Raw genomic sequence first — 17,998 nt, forward strand, 5'->3', positions numbered from 1 at the left:
TTGTTGCAGTGTGAACTTTTTGTGCTCTGTCAGTTGAATCACCACTTTATTAGGAGCCCTCTGGTGACAATGGCATGTGTTTGGATGTGGCACTTGGGCATGCCATCAGCCAATCCTTCAGCATCTGTTTCTGATTCTCACCCTTTATTTTGGCTCCCTCTTTTTCCTCTTTGTCTTCCTCCATCCTCCATAACCCTTCCTTGCCTGCCTCATGTAGGTACATCCCATCTCATCCCTGTAACATAATATACAGGATGATCCCGACAACCAACTGTTCTGGAGAATCCGGCTTCTGAATATTACAGGGCAATCCAGAGTATTGCACTTCAATATCCCAATTCCCTATTCAGTGATGACCCACATCTGAAAGTAGCTCACATTATAAAGCTATTGGGTCAGTAGGGGCTATCAGAGGTGAGGAGCCAACCCCTTAAATGATAAACATTATCACTACATAGCCAGCATGTACCTGGGCAATGGAATGGAATAACTGAAGTGGGTACAACTCTTGCAGACTAATTGCAACATGCTAACTGCTGGTGAATCGAGTGCACACTTAGTAGAATATCGTCATATTGTCACACATGAGCTGAATGTTGATAGAATGGAATGCTTTCTGATTTATTCATCTCTCCAGCTGTAAGGAGTATCTGAATGGTCAGATGTGTGCAATTGATTGCTTGCATCAGAGGGAATTTGTCTTTATTGGTCAGAGTATTGAGTACAGGAGTTGGGAGGTCATGTTGCGGCTATACAGGACATTGGTTAGGCCACTGTTGGAATATTGCGTGCAATTCTGGTCTCCTCCCTATCAGAAAGATGTTGTGAAACTTGAAAGGGTTCAAAAAAGAGCTACAAGGATGTTGCCAGGGTTGGAGGATTTGAGCTATAGGGAGAGGCTGAACAGGCTGGGGCTGTTTTCTCTGGTGCTTCAGAGGCTGAGGGGTGACCTGATAGAGGTTTACAAAATTATGAGGGGCATGGATAGGGTAAATATTTGGATGGGTAAATGAATAGGAAGGGTTTGGAGGGATATGGGCTAGGTGCTGGCAGGTGGGACTAGATTGGGTTGGGATATCTGGTCGGCGTGGACAGGTTGGACCGAAGGGTCTATTTCCATGCTGTACATCTCTATGACTCTATGGTGAAATCTGTTGCCCTCTGCTCCTGGAAGTCTGCATCTATTTGAAAGGTGGCGAAGTCTCCCATCTGTGCAAATGGCGTATCCATAGCTCTGGTTATACAGTCTATACCCTGCTGCTGCACAACTTTGCCAGACCCAAAGGAAATTTAGAGGCTACATAACACAACCATAACATTGTTTGGAAGCGTGATGAATGTAGGTTCAATTGAGGCATTCACAAGAGTATTGACTGATTATTTGGATAGAAATCATGTACAACGGTAAGGGGAAAAAGCTGGGGCATGGTTGCCAGGGTGCCTAACGGCTGCATTATGCTTGACATGACTTTAAAGCCTTAGTGCAACCATTCTTCAAGTACAGGAAGTTTCACCAAATAATTCTAAAGATGCAACTAGTGTGAGGTCTCAGTAAGGCAGAGGCTTTGTGTCATGGCTAACTGAATGATAAATGCTAGCATACGAATCAAGGAGATTGTCACATTATATATCTATGACTTGGTTAGCAATAGTAAACAGATAAAATCTGTTGAATAGCAGAGCAGGCTCGAAGGGCCGAATGGCCTACTCTTGTTTCTTGTTTGCATATTCGTACCCCTTGCATCATTGAGAACTTTGTCTAAATTGTCATCATCTAATCTGATCATTTTTGTTGTGATTATTAACCTTTAGTAGCAATCACATTCTCTAATTAAATTCCAATATGCTGTCTAGATTCACTAAGAAAACAAAAAGGTAAAAGAACAAAACTATACTTACAACAGCAATGGAAATGGCCCTCCAATAGATGTATTTCCTAAATAATTTCTTGGACCAATCCTGTACAAGTAAGGAATCTGGAAAGGAAAATGAATATTGAGTCCATCATAGGCAATTGAATAGAAAAAGAATAGCTGTTGTGGAAAATGAATCTACCTCATGGGTATTTCAGCTTGTAATCATATTACTTTAATTTGTCTTGCTAATTCTTATTGACATGTATTCTTGATCAGCTCTGGGCAGGTCTATTATCTTAGATGACTGGTTTGTGTTGTACTGTTGCAACAGCACAGGTTCAATTCCCACACTGGCTGCAGTTACTGTGAAGGGCTTCCACTCTCAGTCTTACCCCTTGTCTGAGGCATGGGACCCTCAGGTTAAACCATCCCCAGTTAGCTATCTCTCTCTCTCTAAAATGAGAGAACAGCCTTATGGTGACTTTTCCTTACCATTTACATCATCTAACTTGTTTAGATTTTACAAATCTGATTCTATCAACCTGTAGAAACATCACTTGTGTTTTACTTCTCACAGATACATAGGACCATGGAAGCAGAAGTAATCTCCATTTAGCACCTGGAGATTACTACTCCAAATCAGCGACTTCAATCCATTATTTCCTGTGCTATTCCCATGATACTTTAATTTTATAAAGAAATAGAAAGTTATCTATATCTCTTGAATTTACTTAATGACTGAGTTTCTACAGCCCTCTGGGATGCGGAACTCCAAAGATTAACTCTCCTATAAATGATGATGTTCCTCTTCTTTATGCTATTAACCTGCTGTCTGAGAATTTAGCAAAAGTCTTTTCAACAATACTGCCTTTAACTTTTCTTGTTAGCTATGGCTCTCTCAGTTATTCTGTTGGGTACTCTTGTCCAGAAGGAATGTATATATTTTTGCAAACCAGGCATATACCTTTAAATACTAACATTTGACCTCCCAAAATGTGTCACCTCACTTGTCTGGATTAAACACCATCGGCCATTTCACTGCCCAACTTTCCAACTGATCTATATCCAACTATATCCTTTGACAGCCTTCCTCATATTCACAACACTACCAATTTTTGTGTTGTCTCTAAACCTGCTAATCAGACCACCCACATTTTCATCTGAATCATTTACATGCACTGCAACCATAGAAGGTTCCAGCACTAATCCATGTGGAAACATGTGGTCACTGACCTCCAGTCAGAAAAATACCCCTCCACAACTACTCTGTCTTCTATGACCAAGCCAATTTTAGATCCAACTAACCAACACATCATGGATCCCATGTGACTTAATCTTCTGAATCAGCTTACCAGAAGGACCTTGTAAAGTCTACAAAGACAACATTCACTCCTCTTTCCACATCCATCATCTTTTCACTTCCTCAAAAAGATTCAATCAAATTTGTGAGACAAGACTTGCCCCAACACATACCAAACTGAATATCCCAAATAAGTCTATTTTGATTCCAAATGTGAGTAAATCCTGTCCCTAAAAGTCTTCTCCAATAATTTCCATACCACTGATGTAAGGCTCACTGGCCTATAATTTCCTAGGTTATCCCTATTGTCTTTCTTAAACAAGGAACAACATTGGCTATTCTCCAGTCTTCTGGTTTTGGAGGGAATACAAAGATTTCTGTTACGGTCCCAGAAATCTTCTTCTTGCCTCCCTCAGTGTACTGGGATTGATCCCATCAGACTTTGGGGACTTATTGACTTTAACATTTTTCAAGACACCCAGCACTACCTCCTTCTAAACACTGACATACCCTAGGATATCAACATTACCTTCCCTCATCTTGCCATCATCCATATCCTTCTCCTTAGTGAATACTGATTTGAAGTATTCATTGTGGACCTCATCCAGTTCCTCTGGCTCCACACAATCCCCTTCTTTATCCTTTAGTGGACCTACTCTTTCTGTAGTTGTCCTCTTGTTCCTAATATCTGTACAAAATGCCTTGTGATTTTCTTTAATCCTACTTGCCCAGGGCTTTTCATGGTCTCCTTTAGCCCTCTTAATTCCTTGTTAAAATTCTTTCTTGAAAGCTTTATATTTCTCAATTTCAGTTTCCTAAACTTTACATATGCTTCCTTTTTATCTCTTTATGTTTCTAATATACAGAGAGGTCTTGGATACAAGTCCATAACTCCCTGGAAGTGGCAACACAGGTCAATAAGGTGGTAAAGAAGACATGCAGCATGCCTGCCTCCATTTATCGGGGCACTGAGTATAAAAGTTGGCAAGTCATATTGCAGCTACATAAAACTTGACTTGGACCACATTTGAAATATTGTGTGCATTTCTGGTCACCATACTATAGGAAGGAGGTGGAGGGTGCAAATGAAATTTACCAGGATGTTGTCTGGATTGGAGTGTATAAGTTATAAGGAGAGGTTGGATAAACATGTTTTCACTAGAGCGGATTCTGAGGGGCAACCTCATAAAGGAGGAAAGTTTAACTTAGTTGTGCGAGGCAAGTTTTTTTTAAAGCAGAAGGTGATAAGTGTCTGGAATTCTCTGCGTGGAGGTGGAAGAAGCAGATATAATAACAACATTTAAGGGGCATTTAGACAGAAACATAGTCAGACAGGGAATAGAGGATATGGACCATATGCAGGCAGATGGGGTTAGTTTAAAATGACATCATGATTGGCACAGATATGGTGAACAAATGCTTCTGTTCCTATGCTATACTGTTCTGTGTTCTGTATACTAACTGTTGCCTATCCATCATCAAACCTCTCAATGTGTTTTTCCAACCCAGCGTGCCAATTTTCTCTACATATCTTCAAAATGTCCCTTGTGTCAATTTAAAACCAGTTTCAGGGTGAACTACATCTTTTTCAAATTCAATAAAAAGTTCTATCACGCAATGGTTACTATTCCCTAAATGTACTTTCACCGCAGGAATATTAATTAGCCTTCACAGTCATTCACAGTATTCTATGATCATTCTGTCTTTGCTATAATGACTGTAGATACATGGGATCCATTATAAAAGTGCTCAGTTGATGTTTGGACACAAGTGCCATTAGCCACCATTGTGGAAGGTAAGTTTCATTTTTAAACTTACCTCAAAAAATTACTGTTTTGAAAGGACCTAGTTTTGTGAAAAGAATGCTAGGATGTCAGACAGCCTTAAAATAAATACATCATGGCTGCTTCTCAGAAAGAAAAGGTTTACAAACATAGTGAGATGGTGTGGCTGGTCATTAAAAGGGGTGAACAGTTACAGAGTGGAATCATTTGTTATCAATGTGCACGATTACCCAGATCTTGCAATCAACTGTGTTAGTGATGGTTCCTTAGGCCTTGAGAATCTTGCCATTCTGCAAAGGAATATTTTTCTCTCATACCATCAGCAGTTATTCTTGGGAAAGTGGCTGAGTAGCTTTTTCGAATACCAATCTACATAATACTGACCAAAATGTTCTTGAGTTGAGCAAATTGGCTAATTCTGTGCATGACCCCTGTTTAGCATGAAAATATCAGGTCACATAGTTGTTGTGGATATCAGCAACTTTCCCAGGTAATGACAATGTGAAATCTGTAGTGGATTTGGACAACACTGCTTGTAATGTGAAAGTCAAAGATCATTTTAATTAGAAGCTGTGGTCATCACAAGAAACCAATAAAGTTCTGTTTTGATATGGAATAAAATGAGAACTCTTTAGGGAATATTAGTGGTTAGATGCATTACATCTCCCATAACTCTGCAGCTAACTGAATTATTTCTAGTCGTTATTATGCTTGGTACTGGATTCCCAGAATCCAAAACTCTGCCAGTATTCAGATTAATGATTGTTAACCAGCTTTATCATAGTTTTGAGTTCTAGAACTTATGAAAGGATTCACAACTGTAAATCAACCTCTGGCCTTTATTGCATAGTGCATTGTAATTCCAAGTTGCTTCTTCACCAATGCTTAATAAATCTTATCTGTGGACAACTGAACTGTTGTTCCTACAAACCTTGGAAGAAGCCACTTTTTGAAGGAGAATACTACATCCGACCATAAGTCATGACAACAACAGCACCATTAGCTCTTCTGTAAATTACACCATTTTCTGGCTGAATAGCAACCTTGGTATTGAAGACTGAAATTGGATATCATATCGAATTCTGCTGATTCGTCTTCTTAAAATTTATTCTTGCCAGATAGCTGGCAAGGATGAATAGTCAAATAATTTCTTTCAGCAACTGCAGCTGTTCAAGTGAACTGTAAGTGAACCATTTAGCTTATAAGGTGTACAGAAAAAAGGATTGTGACTTACCTCACTTATGAGTATTACCAAAGCTCCTATGATGGTTATTAATTCACCCACAAGTCTCAAATAGTCTTCCTTTGTTTGATAGGATTCCTAAAGTGAGTTTTGAAACATGACTGTCAATAAATGTAAAAGTATAGGTGTATAGCCTATACCATTCTTATTCCTAAAATAAGTAATCTAGGATCGTATATAAGGGCCAAAAATAGCTAAAGGGATTGCAATGCATGATTAACTTGAATCCATTGATTGCAATGCAGACAGCTTGCCAATGATATTTTTATACTTGAATTATACTTGATCTGACAGGCTCTTAAAAATGGTTACACAACATCAAATATAATCAAGAAACATTTGAGGTATTTTATTCTGGATTCTTTTTAACCAATGCTAATGCAGGGAAGGGTCAGATCCCATGACCCATTTTTCAGGACTAAGGTTCGTGGCTATACAGGGGTATGAGAGTGGAGTCAAGGGATCCAACTGACATCTTCACCACAATGAGGGATCTTTCTATTGACTGTGGAAGAAAATGCAACTAGGATTGTGGTGAGGCCCCTTATGCAGCACCTGAAGATGATAAGACCATTTAAAGGAGAAGGAAGCACACTGCAGTTCAGTTTTTCACTTATTTCAGACTGGGCCAAAGTTTTCATCCATTATTGGTGAAGTTTGCAGTGTACGTGGCTGTAACCTGATGCTTCGGTCATGCTTCAGTTGTGCAAGGCCACATGGGGTTAGTTTAAAATGACATTATGATTGGCACAGACATGGTGAACAAATGCTTTTGTTCCTATGCTATACTGTTCTGTGTTCTGTGTACTAACTGTTGCCTATCCATCCTCAAACCTCTCAATGTGTTTTTCCAACCCAGCATTATGTGAGACCACATCTGGAGATTTGTGTGCAGTATTGGTCTCCTATTTTGAGGAATTACATAAATGTGTTGAAAGCAGTTCAGATTTCCTAGACTAAAGGTGAAACAGCTGAAATATGCAGTTTGCCTTGTGAAGAAAGGTTGGAAAGTCTAGACTGGCATCCACTGGAGTTTAGAAGAGTAAGAGGCAACTTGATTGAAACATCTAAGTTTCTTTATAAGGTGGATGTGGGAAGGTTGTTATTTCTTGTGGAGTATCCTAGAACTAGGAGTCCTTGTGTAAAAATGAGGGGTTATCCAGTTATCAGAGGGATGAGGAGAATTTTTTGTCTCAGAGGACTGAGTCTTTAGAACTCTTCTCCAAAAGGTAATCGAAGCAGAGGCTTTGAATATTTTAATGCAGATGTAGATAGATTATTGATATGTATGGGAGTGGAAGATTGTTGGGGTGGGCAGGGTTATGAGGTAATCCGATCAGCCACAATCTCATTGAATGTTGAGCTGGCTTGAGGAGCAGAGGAGCCTTCTCTCTTCCTGCTTGCAGCTGCCCCACCCCTAATGTTGCCTAGCCTTGGTGGGTCAATGGTTGAAGGAAAGCACCTAAGTTCACAAGCCCTGCCTTCTTGCATTGCATGTGGTGGGATGATGTACTTGCCACTATTGAGTTGATATACTTGGATAGACGGAAGACAGTTAGGACAGAGAGCTGGTAACTCTTTCTTCTCTATCAAAATATCTCTTCATACTCATCAGCTGATTTGACACAGTAACAAAAGGGTTTGGGGCAAATGCGCGCACAAAGTAATGATTTGGATGATAATCCTGTTTCTATTTTCTCTGTTTCTATCAGTGAAGGAAAATCCAACCATTAAGTAAAATATATTAATCAAAAATGTCTGCATTGAATTATTCATCAGTCTTACAAAAGGGAATGCTACAGCTATATTATCTAAGACATGAGAAGACAATCTGGTCAGATTTACTATTTGCCTGTTAGAGATTGTCTTTAGAACTTTAGAACTTTATCAGATTCTATAAAGTCATTTGAAGATTAGTTATGGAATTTTTCATCAGTGGTCAAATACATTGTACATTTGGCACTGAATTAATGCTCCCTCTTTTACTGTGAGTTCAGAATGATTTGTGTGTTTGCTTCTTTAAATTTATTTTGCAGCTGAACATTTTAGTGTAAAGGCTTTAGGATCCTTTAGCAACCTGACAGGGATGATTTGGAGTTATTCCCACATGGCATAAATAGCATAGTGTGGGTGGATTTAACTAGATTAAATAAAGAATTACAAATTGGTAGTAGTCTCTGAACAATAAATTCAGAACATGGCATATATCAGATTACCTATACAGTGGTGGAGAGAGCTAACATGTCGGCTCAAAGGACTGAATGGCCTACTCTTGCTCCAATTTCTTTTTCAATAAATAGCATTCTACTATGCGGTGTTACAGTGTTAAATAAATAATGTTATACTTCAGAGCATAAGATAAAAATTGTATTATCATTAACTTAAAAGGACTCAGTGTGTGGCTTATAAGGGCCCTTTGTCCTTCTGCTTGACCCTGAAACTTATAGGGAAAATTGGGATGAATTATTTATTAAGGTTTGATTTACCACCTCATTTACCACCTTTTCACCCACATCTTTTCACTCTTTAGATGCTCTGCCCAAATGTGAACTATTGTGCAACATTTTTGGTGGCATCAGTAGTATTTTATTACTTCAGCAGTAAAATGTTATGCTTCTGAAAGGTAAGGTATTAGACACCCCAGAAGAACTCGTTTTAAAGACTACTAACATAACTAATTGAGAAAGTCACCATCAGAAAATGTGCACACTTACTGCCAGAGTCTTCTGTGTCCTAATGGTGAGGTTGTCAGATAATCCAGGTGGAATTGGTTTCAAGGGCCGATAAAGACTAGAAACAGTGAATATAATAATGTACATAATATAGGAGAACATCCATATCAGGAAATACTTGTACCCAAAAGAATTCCACTTTTGATGTAATAACTCCTTCACTGGTTTAGCATCAACAAGTTTGCGAACCTACAAAAACAAGATCAATCAATGTCTGTTCAATTTTTGCTCAGTGTTTTCTTCCTTCATTTTCACCTGACCTCCCCCTTTCTAATGAGATAAGACCATAGATCGTAATATCTGCCATTAACAGTTCAGCAATACCGAACCTTAGGAAAATGTGTGCACAACAGGTTTTGAAAAGCATTAAAAACTGAAATGGAAGAAATACTTTAAAACCAAATCGGAACATTCAAGCTGGGATGAGCAACTTGTTGATCTACAAAATCTTATTTATAGATCTGAGGTGATAACAGTAAGTACATTTTTGGCATGGAGGCCTTTACCTTTATGGGTACTGCAGATATTTGATACCATTTCTTGAACCCCACAATGTAAGACTTCCAAACATGAGTACAGATGGGAAGGTGCCACTTTAAATATGTAAATAGCCTTAACAGATACCCCCAAGGTTCCTTATGCAGCACTTTCCAAACCCATAACTACTACTTTCTAGAAAGATAAGGACAGCTGGTATGAGAACAACACCGCTTGCAGGTTTCCATTCAAATCACGCAGTAACCTGACTTAGAAATATATCATTGTTTTTCTAGTGTCGCTGGGTCAAAATCCCGGAACTCTCACCCTAATGGCATTGTGGATCTACCCTAACCAAATGGACTGCTGCACTTCAAGAAAGAAGCTCACCAGAACCTTCTCAAGGGTTAATAGGGATGGACAAAAATACTGGCTCAGCCAACAGCACCCACATCCCATGAATGAAGAATAAAATAAAGATCCTTCAGAAATATTGAAATCCCCTGCCATAGTATGCTGTACGATATATCTCTCTTAAGTGTTTAAAATGATTTTAGTTTTGTTAAAAGTTTTATTGGTAATCATTATGAAGAAAATATATTCTTTTGATATTGATTATTGGATAATTTTAATAGCCTCGCTCTTGTTTACCTTTAAAAATGTGGCTCTAAGGAGCGGTGAGTCGTTCAAAATTAACACTAAGGAGAGGCATAAAATGTTAGACTTTATTGTATGTAATGAAACTAGTTCAATTAGCTTCATGAATGGAAATTAAAAGAATTAAGAAATTAGTCAAAGTTTGAACTTTGTGGTTTGTGGCTTTGAAGTTGTGATCCTGAGCTGCTATATGTAAGAGTTCAAAGCTATATGTAAGAGTTCAAAGCCACAATGGTTACTAAGTTCTTTTCTCATTGAAAATGTAAATGTATCTTTTCACAATAGAGAATTCAAACTCATGACATATGTCGAGCCATCTCATGGAGAGGCATTGTATAATGGACAATTACAACAAAGTACCTCATTCCTCATGGTTACCTCACTGTTCCTGCTTGTTGTTATGATATCCAGAACTGATTTTTGGTCACCCCATGTATCAATGTTGGTGAGATCATAGACACAGTAAGAAATTGTCCCCATTGTCCAATATATTTTCTTTTGTTTCTGCACCAAATAGTTGAACATCTACAGAAAGAAAAATAATGAATGTATTAATCAAATGTAAGTACATACTTAAAGAACAATTTTATATTTTTCAAATTTAATTGTAAAGCACTTGATCCACTGAAAATTGCTATGAATATCCTAATGTTGTTCACTTTGTGATTACAAAGCTGAGTTTGAATCAATTCAGCATTTCAGCCCATTGTTCGTTTAAAAGCGAGGAGAAATTTCATTTCCCCAGAGGGAAAACAGAGACATTTAAAATCAATCTGAGATCGTTATTTCTTACTACAGCACTATCTGATTGTCTCCATGAATATAGAAACCAAGTGTTATTAAAATTGTTTACTTAACAATGAGTCAGATTTTGGAAAAAATATGAAACACAAAAGAAGTCCAGTCTTCAGTAAAAGTGACCATCTGTCTGTCTCAAAGGTGAAAGTACTACCATTGAGCCAAAGTTTTATTTGTTCAAACCCCAGTTCAGAGTTTTGAGCACATAACTTCAGCTAACACCCCATGCCTCTACACCACAAGTGCAGACTAGACGATAGATGCTTAAAGTGAGACCCTTTCTCTGCTCTGATATGGTTGTACATTGGTGTTTTAGTGAGTTTGTTCAGGTATTTTCAGGCCTGACCTCAAACAGCATCTATCAACATTTTATACATTGTGAAGATATAGCCGATAACTCTGCCCTCCGTTCATCCAGTTCCATCATTCCAGCAGAGTCTCTCTCACTGATAATATTAAGGTCGCAGTTCCGTTAACGTCATACCTCAGAGGTTGATTTGTATATTCATTAAACCTTATCTTTAAATTTGATGCCATTGAAGATGAACAATGTTCTGGCCAAGATTTATCTCTGAATCAATGTTGCATAAAACAGATTAACTGATCCTTTATGTCATTTCAATGCAATGCACAATGTGCTGACCCATTTCTTACAATGAAGCAGTAAAAGCATTTCAAAACTGTACTACTTTGGGACACTTTGAAGTCACAAAATACACTCTGGAAGTTGAAATTATGTCTTTTCTCCCTAGTTGACTTACCTGTAGATTTAATTATTTTTAAAAAAAACTTTTTTTGTACCTACTCTTTATTTTTCTACAGTGAAAGAAACATTTTGAGAGCTCTCATCAAATTTATTACAGAGGTTAAAGGTAATTGTTTCTTTTATTTTAATACTACATACAAGCAACAAGAGCTGCACCCATCTTTTAGTTCAAACAATGATAGGACTTATGGATATTATGGAAGTCAGCAGTGCAGGATGGGTGGTTTTAGCGAATACATTTCTGAGGAAGGGTCACTGGATCTGAAAAGTTAACTCTGATTTCTCTTCACAGATGCTGCCAGATATGCTGAGCTTTTCCAGCAACTCTGTTTTTGATAACTAATACATGTTAGGCTGGTTTGCACGTAGGACATCATGAATCATCCCTGGAGGAAGTTGTAAAGGGGATAGCATCAGTAGCTGAAAGGAGACAAATGACAAGCAAGAGAAAAAGAGCAGGCAGGCGAGCATACAGAAGAGCACAAACTGAGAGCAAGAAAGTGGGAATGAACAGAAAGAGAGAAATCACAGGCATAGTTTTCTGGAATCTTCAGGTCCTGCTGTCCAGTTCAGAAACGACTACTCACTTACGATTTTCCTCAAACTGGTTAATTAACGGCCAGGGAGTTGGCTCAGCATACAAGGAGCGGGAAGGTTCTTGAAATTGGAGTGCCAAGATAAATCTTGGCCAGAGCATTGTTCATCGTCAATAGCATCAAATTTAAAGATAAAGTTTGAAAGCAGAAAAAGAATACTTGGCAGGTTGGTGAAGAATGCCATCTCATAAAATATCTGAAATGTGAAGTTTACAAAAAATGCTGTTGTAGCTAGCTTGCCACCCAAACAGGGGTCCTCTATACACAGCATCTTAAGGCTGTTGCTCAACTTAGGTAAGTGCTGAGGGACTCCGAGTATGGTTAGAGCACAAAGACTCAGACTGCTGCTGGGAGGCCACCTCCACAGAGCAATTGTCTTCCCTGCCACCTCTGGGGCCTTAATAGGCTCAGTTAGCTATCAGAAGCCTGTGGACTCAACTTCTCCATTCTACCTCTGGCAATTTAGAGTAGCATGGAGCATGGGGGGTAGCATATCACCAGTGGTGTGCAATTATGCAGCCACCCACCTCCATGCCCATCCCCATTTGAGTCTACAAATGCAATTCTATGTAACAGACATAACCTGCCATTTTGCTTTTTCAGTTAAGAGACCAATCCATGAATGAAATATTCTGGTGCTAATTTTCAATTTTAATGCACATCAAACAATGAACAGAACAATCATATCAATAAAAGTTTAGACTTGTGTTGTCAGTCCATTAGTACCAGCAAGAGGCCCGAATCATTTTCATGGGCTAAATTATATTGCAATCTGCTCCAGTTGAAAATCAAAACAACAGCCTCTTGCCCCAGGATTGCAAGTCAGATTAGTAATGGAAGGTTTTGGAAAATATAATCCAAATACTAATGAAATACAAATACTATAGATGTTTTTAACATAGTAAACTATAAATTTAGAGAATTTACAATTCAGTAGGAGATTAGAAGAAAATTGCGACAGATGCTGGAATCTGTACTGAAAATAACAAGTGCTAGAGATCACAACTCTGATGAAGAGTCATCTGGACTCGAAATGTTAGCTTGCTCTCTCGCCACAGCAAGGGTTTAATTCCATTCATTCTGTTTGTGTTGGCTGAAAAAGAGTTATAAGCGCAGTCCCCAAATCTTGGTCAAAAGACCAGGAGATAACAGCATCACATTGGATATCAAAGTATTTATAAAATGCATGAGAGGTTTTCCCCACTGCTCACCTTTTGGTAGTAAGTTTCAAATCGCCACAATCCTCTGGAAGAAAAACTTTTTCCTAATTGTTTCATTTTTTTTCCTGCTTATTAGTCTCTTTGTTAAGGGGAATGTTTCTTTCTTACACAATAACACAATAATAATTGTGTGTTGCTCTTCTAAACCTCTTTGAAGGCCTCCTTTATTCCAAAGGAAACAATCTCAGCCTATCCAAACTTCTCTCACAGCTAATATTCCTCAGTTCTGGTAATATTATTTGTCTCTCGAGTGTGATCATATTCCTCATGTAAAATGGTGACCAGAATTGTACACAATACTCTGTTAGTGTTCAAACCTGTGTTTCACACAGTTTCAACCTAACCTCTCTGATATTTTTAAAACTTTGTTCAAAGAAGGAAGGTTTATACTTAAAGTAATCTTTCAACCTAACTGATAGTTTGATTAAACATTGCACACTATGGTAAGGGACTCATCTTGGATATGATGGGGCCATCCCACGATTGGAGCAGATGTCCAATCTCCCTCGTTGTTTGTAGCTGGGGCACCCTTTGTCCTGAATTTCTGAAACAGTGAACTGGAGACTGCTCATGATCCTCTTCTTTCAGCTGTCCAAAGATGTTTGATTTTCACACAGGCACAGTACGTACATGTGGCTTCTTCTTGGTCTTGGCTCTAGAGCCCTGGCCACACTACAGACTCTGATTACTTGACTCACCCCCAACCCATTATCTTAATGATAAAGGCTGAATAATCAACCACTCATAAGGAATTGATTAACTTCTCAAATTAGTTTATTGAAAACAGTAAAACACATTACAAGTTATGAAGCAGACATTACGGCGAACCAAATGATTTCTATGCCCTGTAGTTTGTAGATACACAGCAACATAACTGCCAGGCAGAGTCATAATGTTGCATACATACAGCAAGGAACATAAATGGAAATATAGAAATATAATAGTTAGGCAGACGGTGATAGAGTGAGATGGATAGAGAAAGAGAGGAGTGAGGAATAATAACAAGAATACCTCCACTCTTCCCCCTGCACACAAGGTACTTACAGCACCTAATACCCTCACACACTCTTCTCAGCTGCCTCCTCTTCCCCCATTCCTAGGGTCTATCCAGCATCCAACTCCACCCCAAAGTTTCCATGAGCAAATATCGCACCCCTATCCCTATGTGGAAGTAACTGTTTGGCAGCCCCAAGAATTGGTCACCCTGATACTGTTGCATAATTCTTCACACTTGCAGCAGCCAACTTATGCATAGCACAGTTCCTGGAAAGTAATGTGACAAGGCATAGACAATATGTTAGTAGCTATTGTTCAGTTTTTTGAAGTTGTGTCACAAAAACTTTGACATTGACCTCCAACAGAAAGCACAACTGGAGTTTAATGTCTCATCCAAAAGTTGACAGACTGCCAGTTACTACCACAACTGCAGTATCATCTTTGATTTTGTGCTCAAGTCCTTGAAATGTGACTAATCCCCAAAATTTCTGACTGGTTGCTGCCAATGGAGACATGACAAAACCAGTCTATGGGAAAAAGAAGAAGGACCTTTAACTCTTACTTTTATTTCCATACCAAGCTGAGACGCTGGATTCATATTATTGCAGAAAAGTAGCTTACTTACTACAAAGTCACCCTCAGCTGCTGCAAGCTTCAATGGAGTGTAGCCATCATTGTTCACAATATTCTCAACAAACTGGTGATGTTTCTCAGACACAAGTGAAGTAATGAGATCATACATGGAATATGCTTGCTCTTTTTCAGGTTGTAGAACTAGCACGTGAAGTACTGTATTACCTGCAGAAAATGGTGCAAATTATTAATCACTACCATAGCAGCTTGTCTTCTGAATAAAGGCAACATGCAGAAGTAAGTGTAGGAAGATAATTTCAGTTGGCTTAGAGTGATTCTGATGGCTTAACTGCCTGATTAAGCAGTATGAATGTGTATTTTAAACATGTGTATGCATACCTGTGCTTAGAGTCAAAAGGTGCGGTGCTGGAAAAGCACAGCAGGTCAGGCAGCATTTGATGAACAGTAGAGTCAACGTTTCGGGCATAAGCCCTTCACCTTGACATTCCTGATGAAGTGCTTATACCCGAAACTTTGATTCCCCTGCTCCTCAGATGCTGCCTGACCTGCTGTGCTTTTCCAATGCCACACTTTTTGACTCTGACTCTCCAGCATCTGCAGTTCCTCACTTTCTCCTTACAGTGAGTTTGTCAATCCAACTAAAATCTTAAAAATAAATGAACTGGATAAATTCACAGGTGATTTGCATGTACAGTATTAGAATTAATTCTCACATGATTTCTTTTAATTAGTACAAGGAGCCTTATATTGTCACTACTAATGCAGAAAACAAAAATGGTAATTGTCATGGGTATTTTTTTATGTGCAGATTTTAGGTGATACTGACTATGATGACGTGGACAGCCAAATGATGGTTCCTTGTGGCTGCATCCTGGTGTGTCTTTTGACTATGCTGCTTTGGTGGCAGCTTTAAAGATGAGGTGGGTCTAGGCCTGGTATTCTTTTATTTGGTGGCTGTTGTTGTTAGCATTGGTTTGACTCTCCTTGTGGCATTACAGCCCAGAGCTATAAAATGGATTAAGATGGACTGAATCCTAATTTTTCTTTTTTATACGTTTCTTATTTTTTATTTATGTGTTTTGGGTTTCCTTGGGTTGGTGATGTCATTTCCGTTTTTTTCTCAGAGGGTTGGGAGATGGGGTCCAAATCAATGTGTTTGTTGATAGAGTTCCCGTTGGAATGCTTCTTGTGTCTCTGTTTGGCTTGTCCTATTTTATTATACTATCATGGAAGGACTATTATTCTGAACTTTTTATTTCTTTATTTTTCTAATTTATGTCTGATTTTGTACTTTTGAACATCTGTAATGCTGGATTTTTTATTTCTTTATTTTTCTATTTTTTTTCTAAGAATTTGTATTCCAGAATCTGTGCCTACTTTACCTTTGTATCTAAGATGGCACTATAATTGTTGACTTGTAAACTCATCACTGTACTCATGTCAGTACGTGACAATAAAGCTAATTCTAAATCAAATTCAAGATTATAAAAAGTGAAGAGTACATTTTGGAGAACGATATAGCAACACTCTTACTCTGAAATAAAGGATTCAATTACTTTTTATCACAGCTGGAATGAATTAAAGATGCAAAAGCTTTTAAGCAAGTACAGAGACAGAGTGGAAGTAGTGATAAAAGATCAAAGAGCAAAACCTGTGATGGGGGTAAGGCAGGAGTAGTGAAACAAAAGAAATATTGGTGGAAGGAAATAAAAAAGTCACAATAGATAAACTTCAAGAATATGTAAATAGCAATGGGAAAATTAGCATTAGTGCCTGTTGTCTGAAAATATAAGAAGTAAATTATTGAAATCCGTGTTAAGTTCAGGAGAATTGTGTTTTGTGGAATATCTCAAGCATGACCATGATCTATTTGCACATTTATAAAATGTATAGCCAGCAGGGGAATTCTTAACAGAGAGAGTGACTTGAGTGGGTTGAAAAATGAGGGAATTGACAGCATAGCCAAAACTGACAGTGTAACATTTTGACATTCTTTACTCAATGGAAGAGGTATAGACCACTTAGATATTTGAGCCCGCTCTGTTAATCGATTTGGTCCTGGCTGCTCATCTTCTCAATGCTATTTTCCCACATTACCTCAAAATCGCTTAAAGGAAGTTGTCTCCAGGAACCTATTGATTTGTGTATTGAACATGGTCAATGACTGAGTGTCCACATCCCACTGGGGTAAAGAATTTTAAAGATACACCATCCTCTGTATGAAGAAATACTGCCTCCTCTCAGTCTTAAATGGCCTCTCGTTATTCAGAAGTCGAAGGAGTACAGACTAAGTTTTCTCAATCTTGCCTTATAACACAATCCTGCCATTCCAAGGATTAATCTGTGTTGCATTCTCTTGATGAGAAATATATTCCTCCTGAGATGGACGGACCAAAACTGTACACAGTACTCCAGGTGAGATCTTACAAAGTTTCTCTTTAACTGAGGGAAGATATCCCAACTCCTGTTCTCAAATCTCATTGAGATTAATGACTTCATAATTATTTGCTGGACCTGTACACTTAATGTTCAGTGAATCCTGAACAAAAACATTAAGGTCTTCTTGGACACCGACACTTCCCAACCTCTCACCATTTAGGAAACATTCTGCCTTTCTATTTTTCTAACTAAGATGATTAACTTCATACCTATGCCCATATTTTCCAACTGCAATGTTTGAGTTTATTCATGTAGGCCTGTCAAAGTTTGCTTGAAGCCTCCTTGCATCCTCCTTACAAGTTACACTCTCACCCACTTCAGTATCATTAGCAAATTTAGAAATATTGCAATATATGCCCACACTTGCACAAGTTGTGAACAGTTGTGGATCTAGAACTGGCCTTGTAGGACGCCACTCTGAATGGCTGAAAACCTGAGAACTATAAGATTATTTCTACTCTTTGTTTTATACTTATTAATCAATTCTCAATTCATATTTGCATGCTTCCCCAATGATCACCTAGCTCAGTTGGCTGGACT

The 17,998-nt window shown here is 38.3% G+C and overlaps 1 protein-coding gene across 2 annotated transcripts in view; it reads right to left on the minus strand.

Moving 5' to 3' along the window:
* LOC122555901 (transient receptor potential cation channel subfamily V member 6-like) overlaps positions 1-17,998 on the minus strand; it is a 53,712-nt gene that overhangs the window by 10,175 nt on the left and 25,539 nt on the right. Inside the window, exons 7-11 of one of the 2 annotated variants that reach the window (XM_043702166.1) lie at positions 15,051-15,223; positions 10,428-10,574; positions 8,898-9,104; positions 6,175-6,261; positions 1,900-1,976 (exon numbers count right to left, since the gene is read on the minus strand). In XM_043702166.1, the coding sequence (XP_043558101.1) occupies positions 1,900-1,976; positions 6,175-6,261; positions 8,898-9,104; positions 10,428-10,574; positions 15,051-15,223 (691 nt within the window). Of the gene's footprint in view, positions 1-1,899; positions 1,977-6,174; positions 6,262-8,897; positions 9,105-10,409; positions 10,575-15,050; positions 15,224-17,998 lie in introns of both variants that reach the window. The other variant, XM_043702165.1, reaches the window with a different exon arrangement.

This window comes from Chiloscyllium plagiosum, chromosome 13 (assembly GCF_004010195.1).
Source record: "Chiloscyllium plagiosum isolate BGI_BamShark_2017 chromosome 13, ASM401019v2, whole genome shotgun sequence".
Classification (NCBI taxonomy): domain Eukaryota; kingdom Metazoa; phylum Chordata; class Chondrichthyes; order Orectolobiformes; family Hemiscylliidae; genus Chiloscyllium; species Chiloscyllium plagiosum.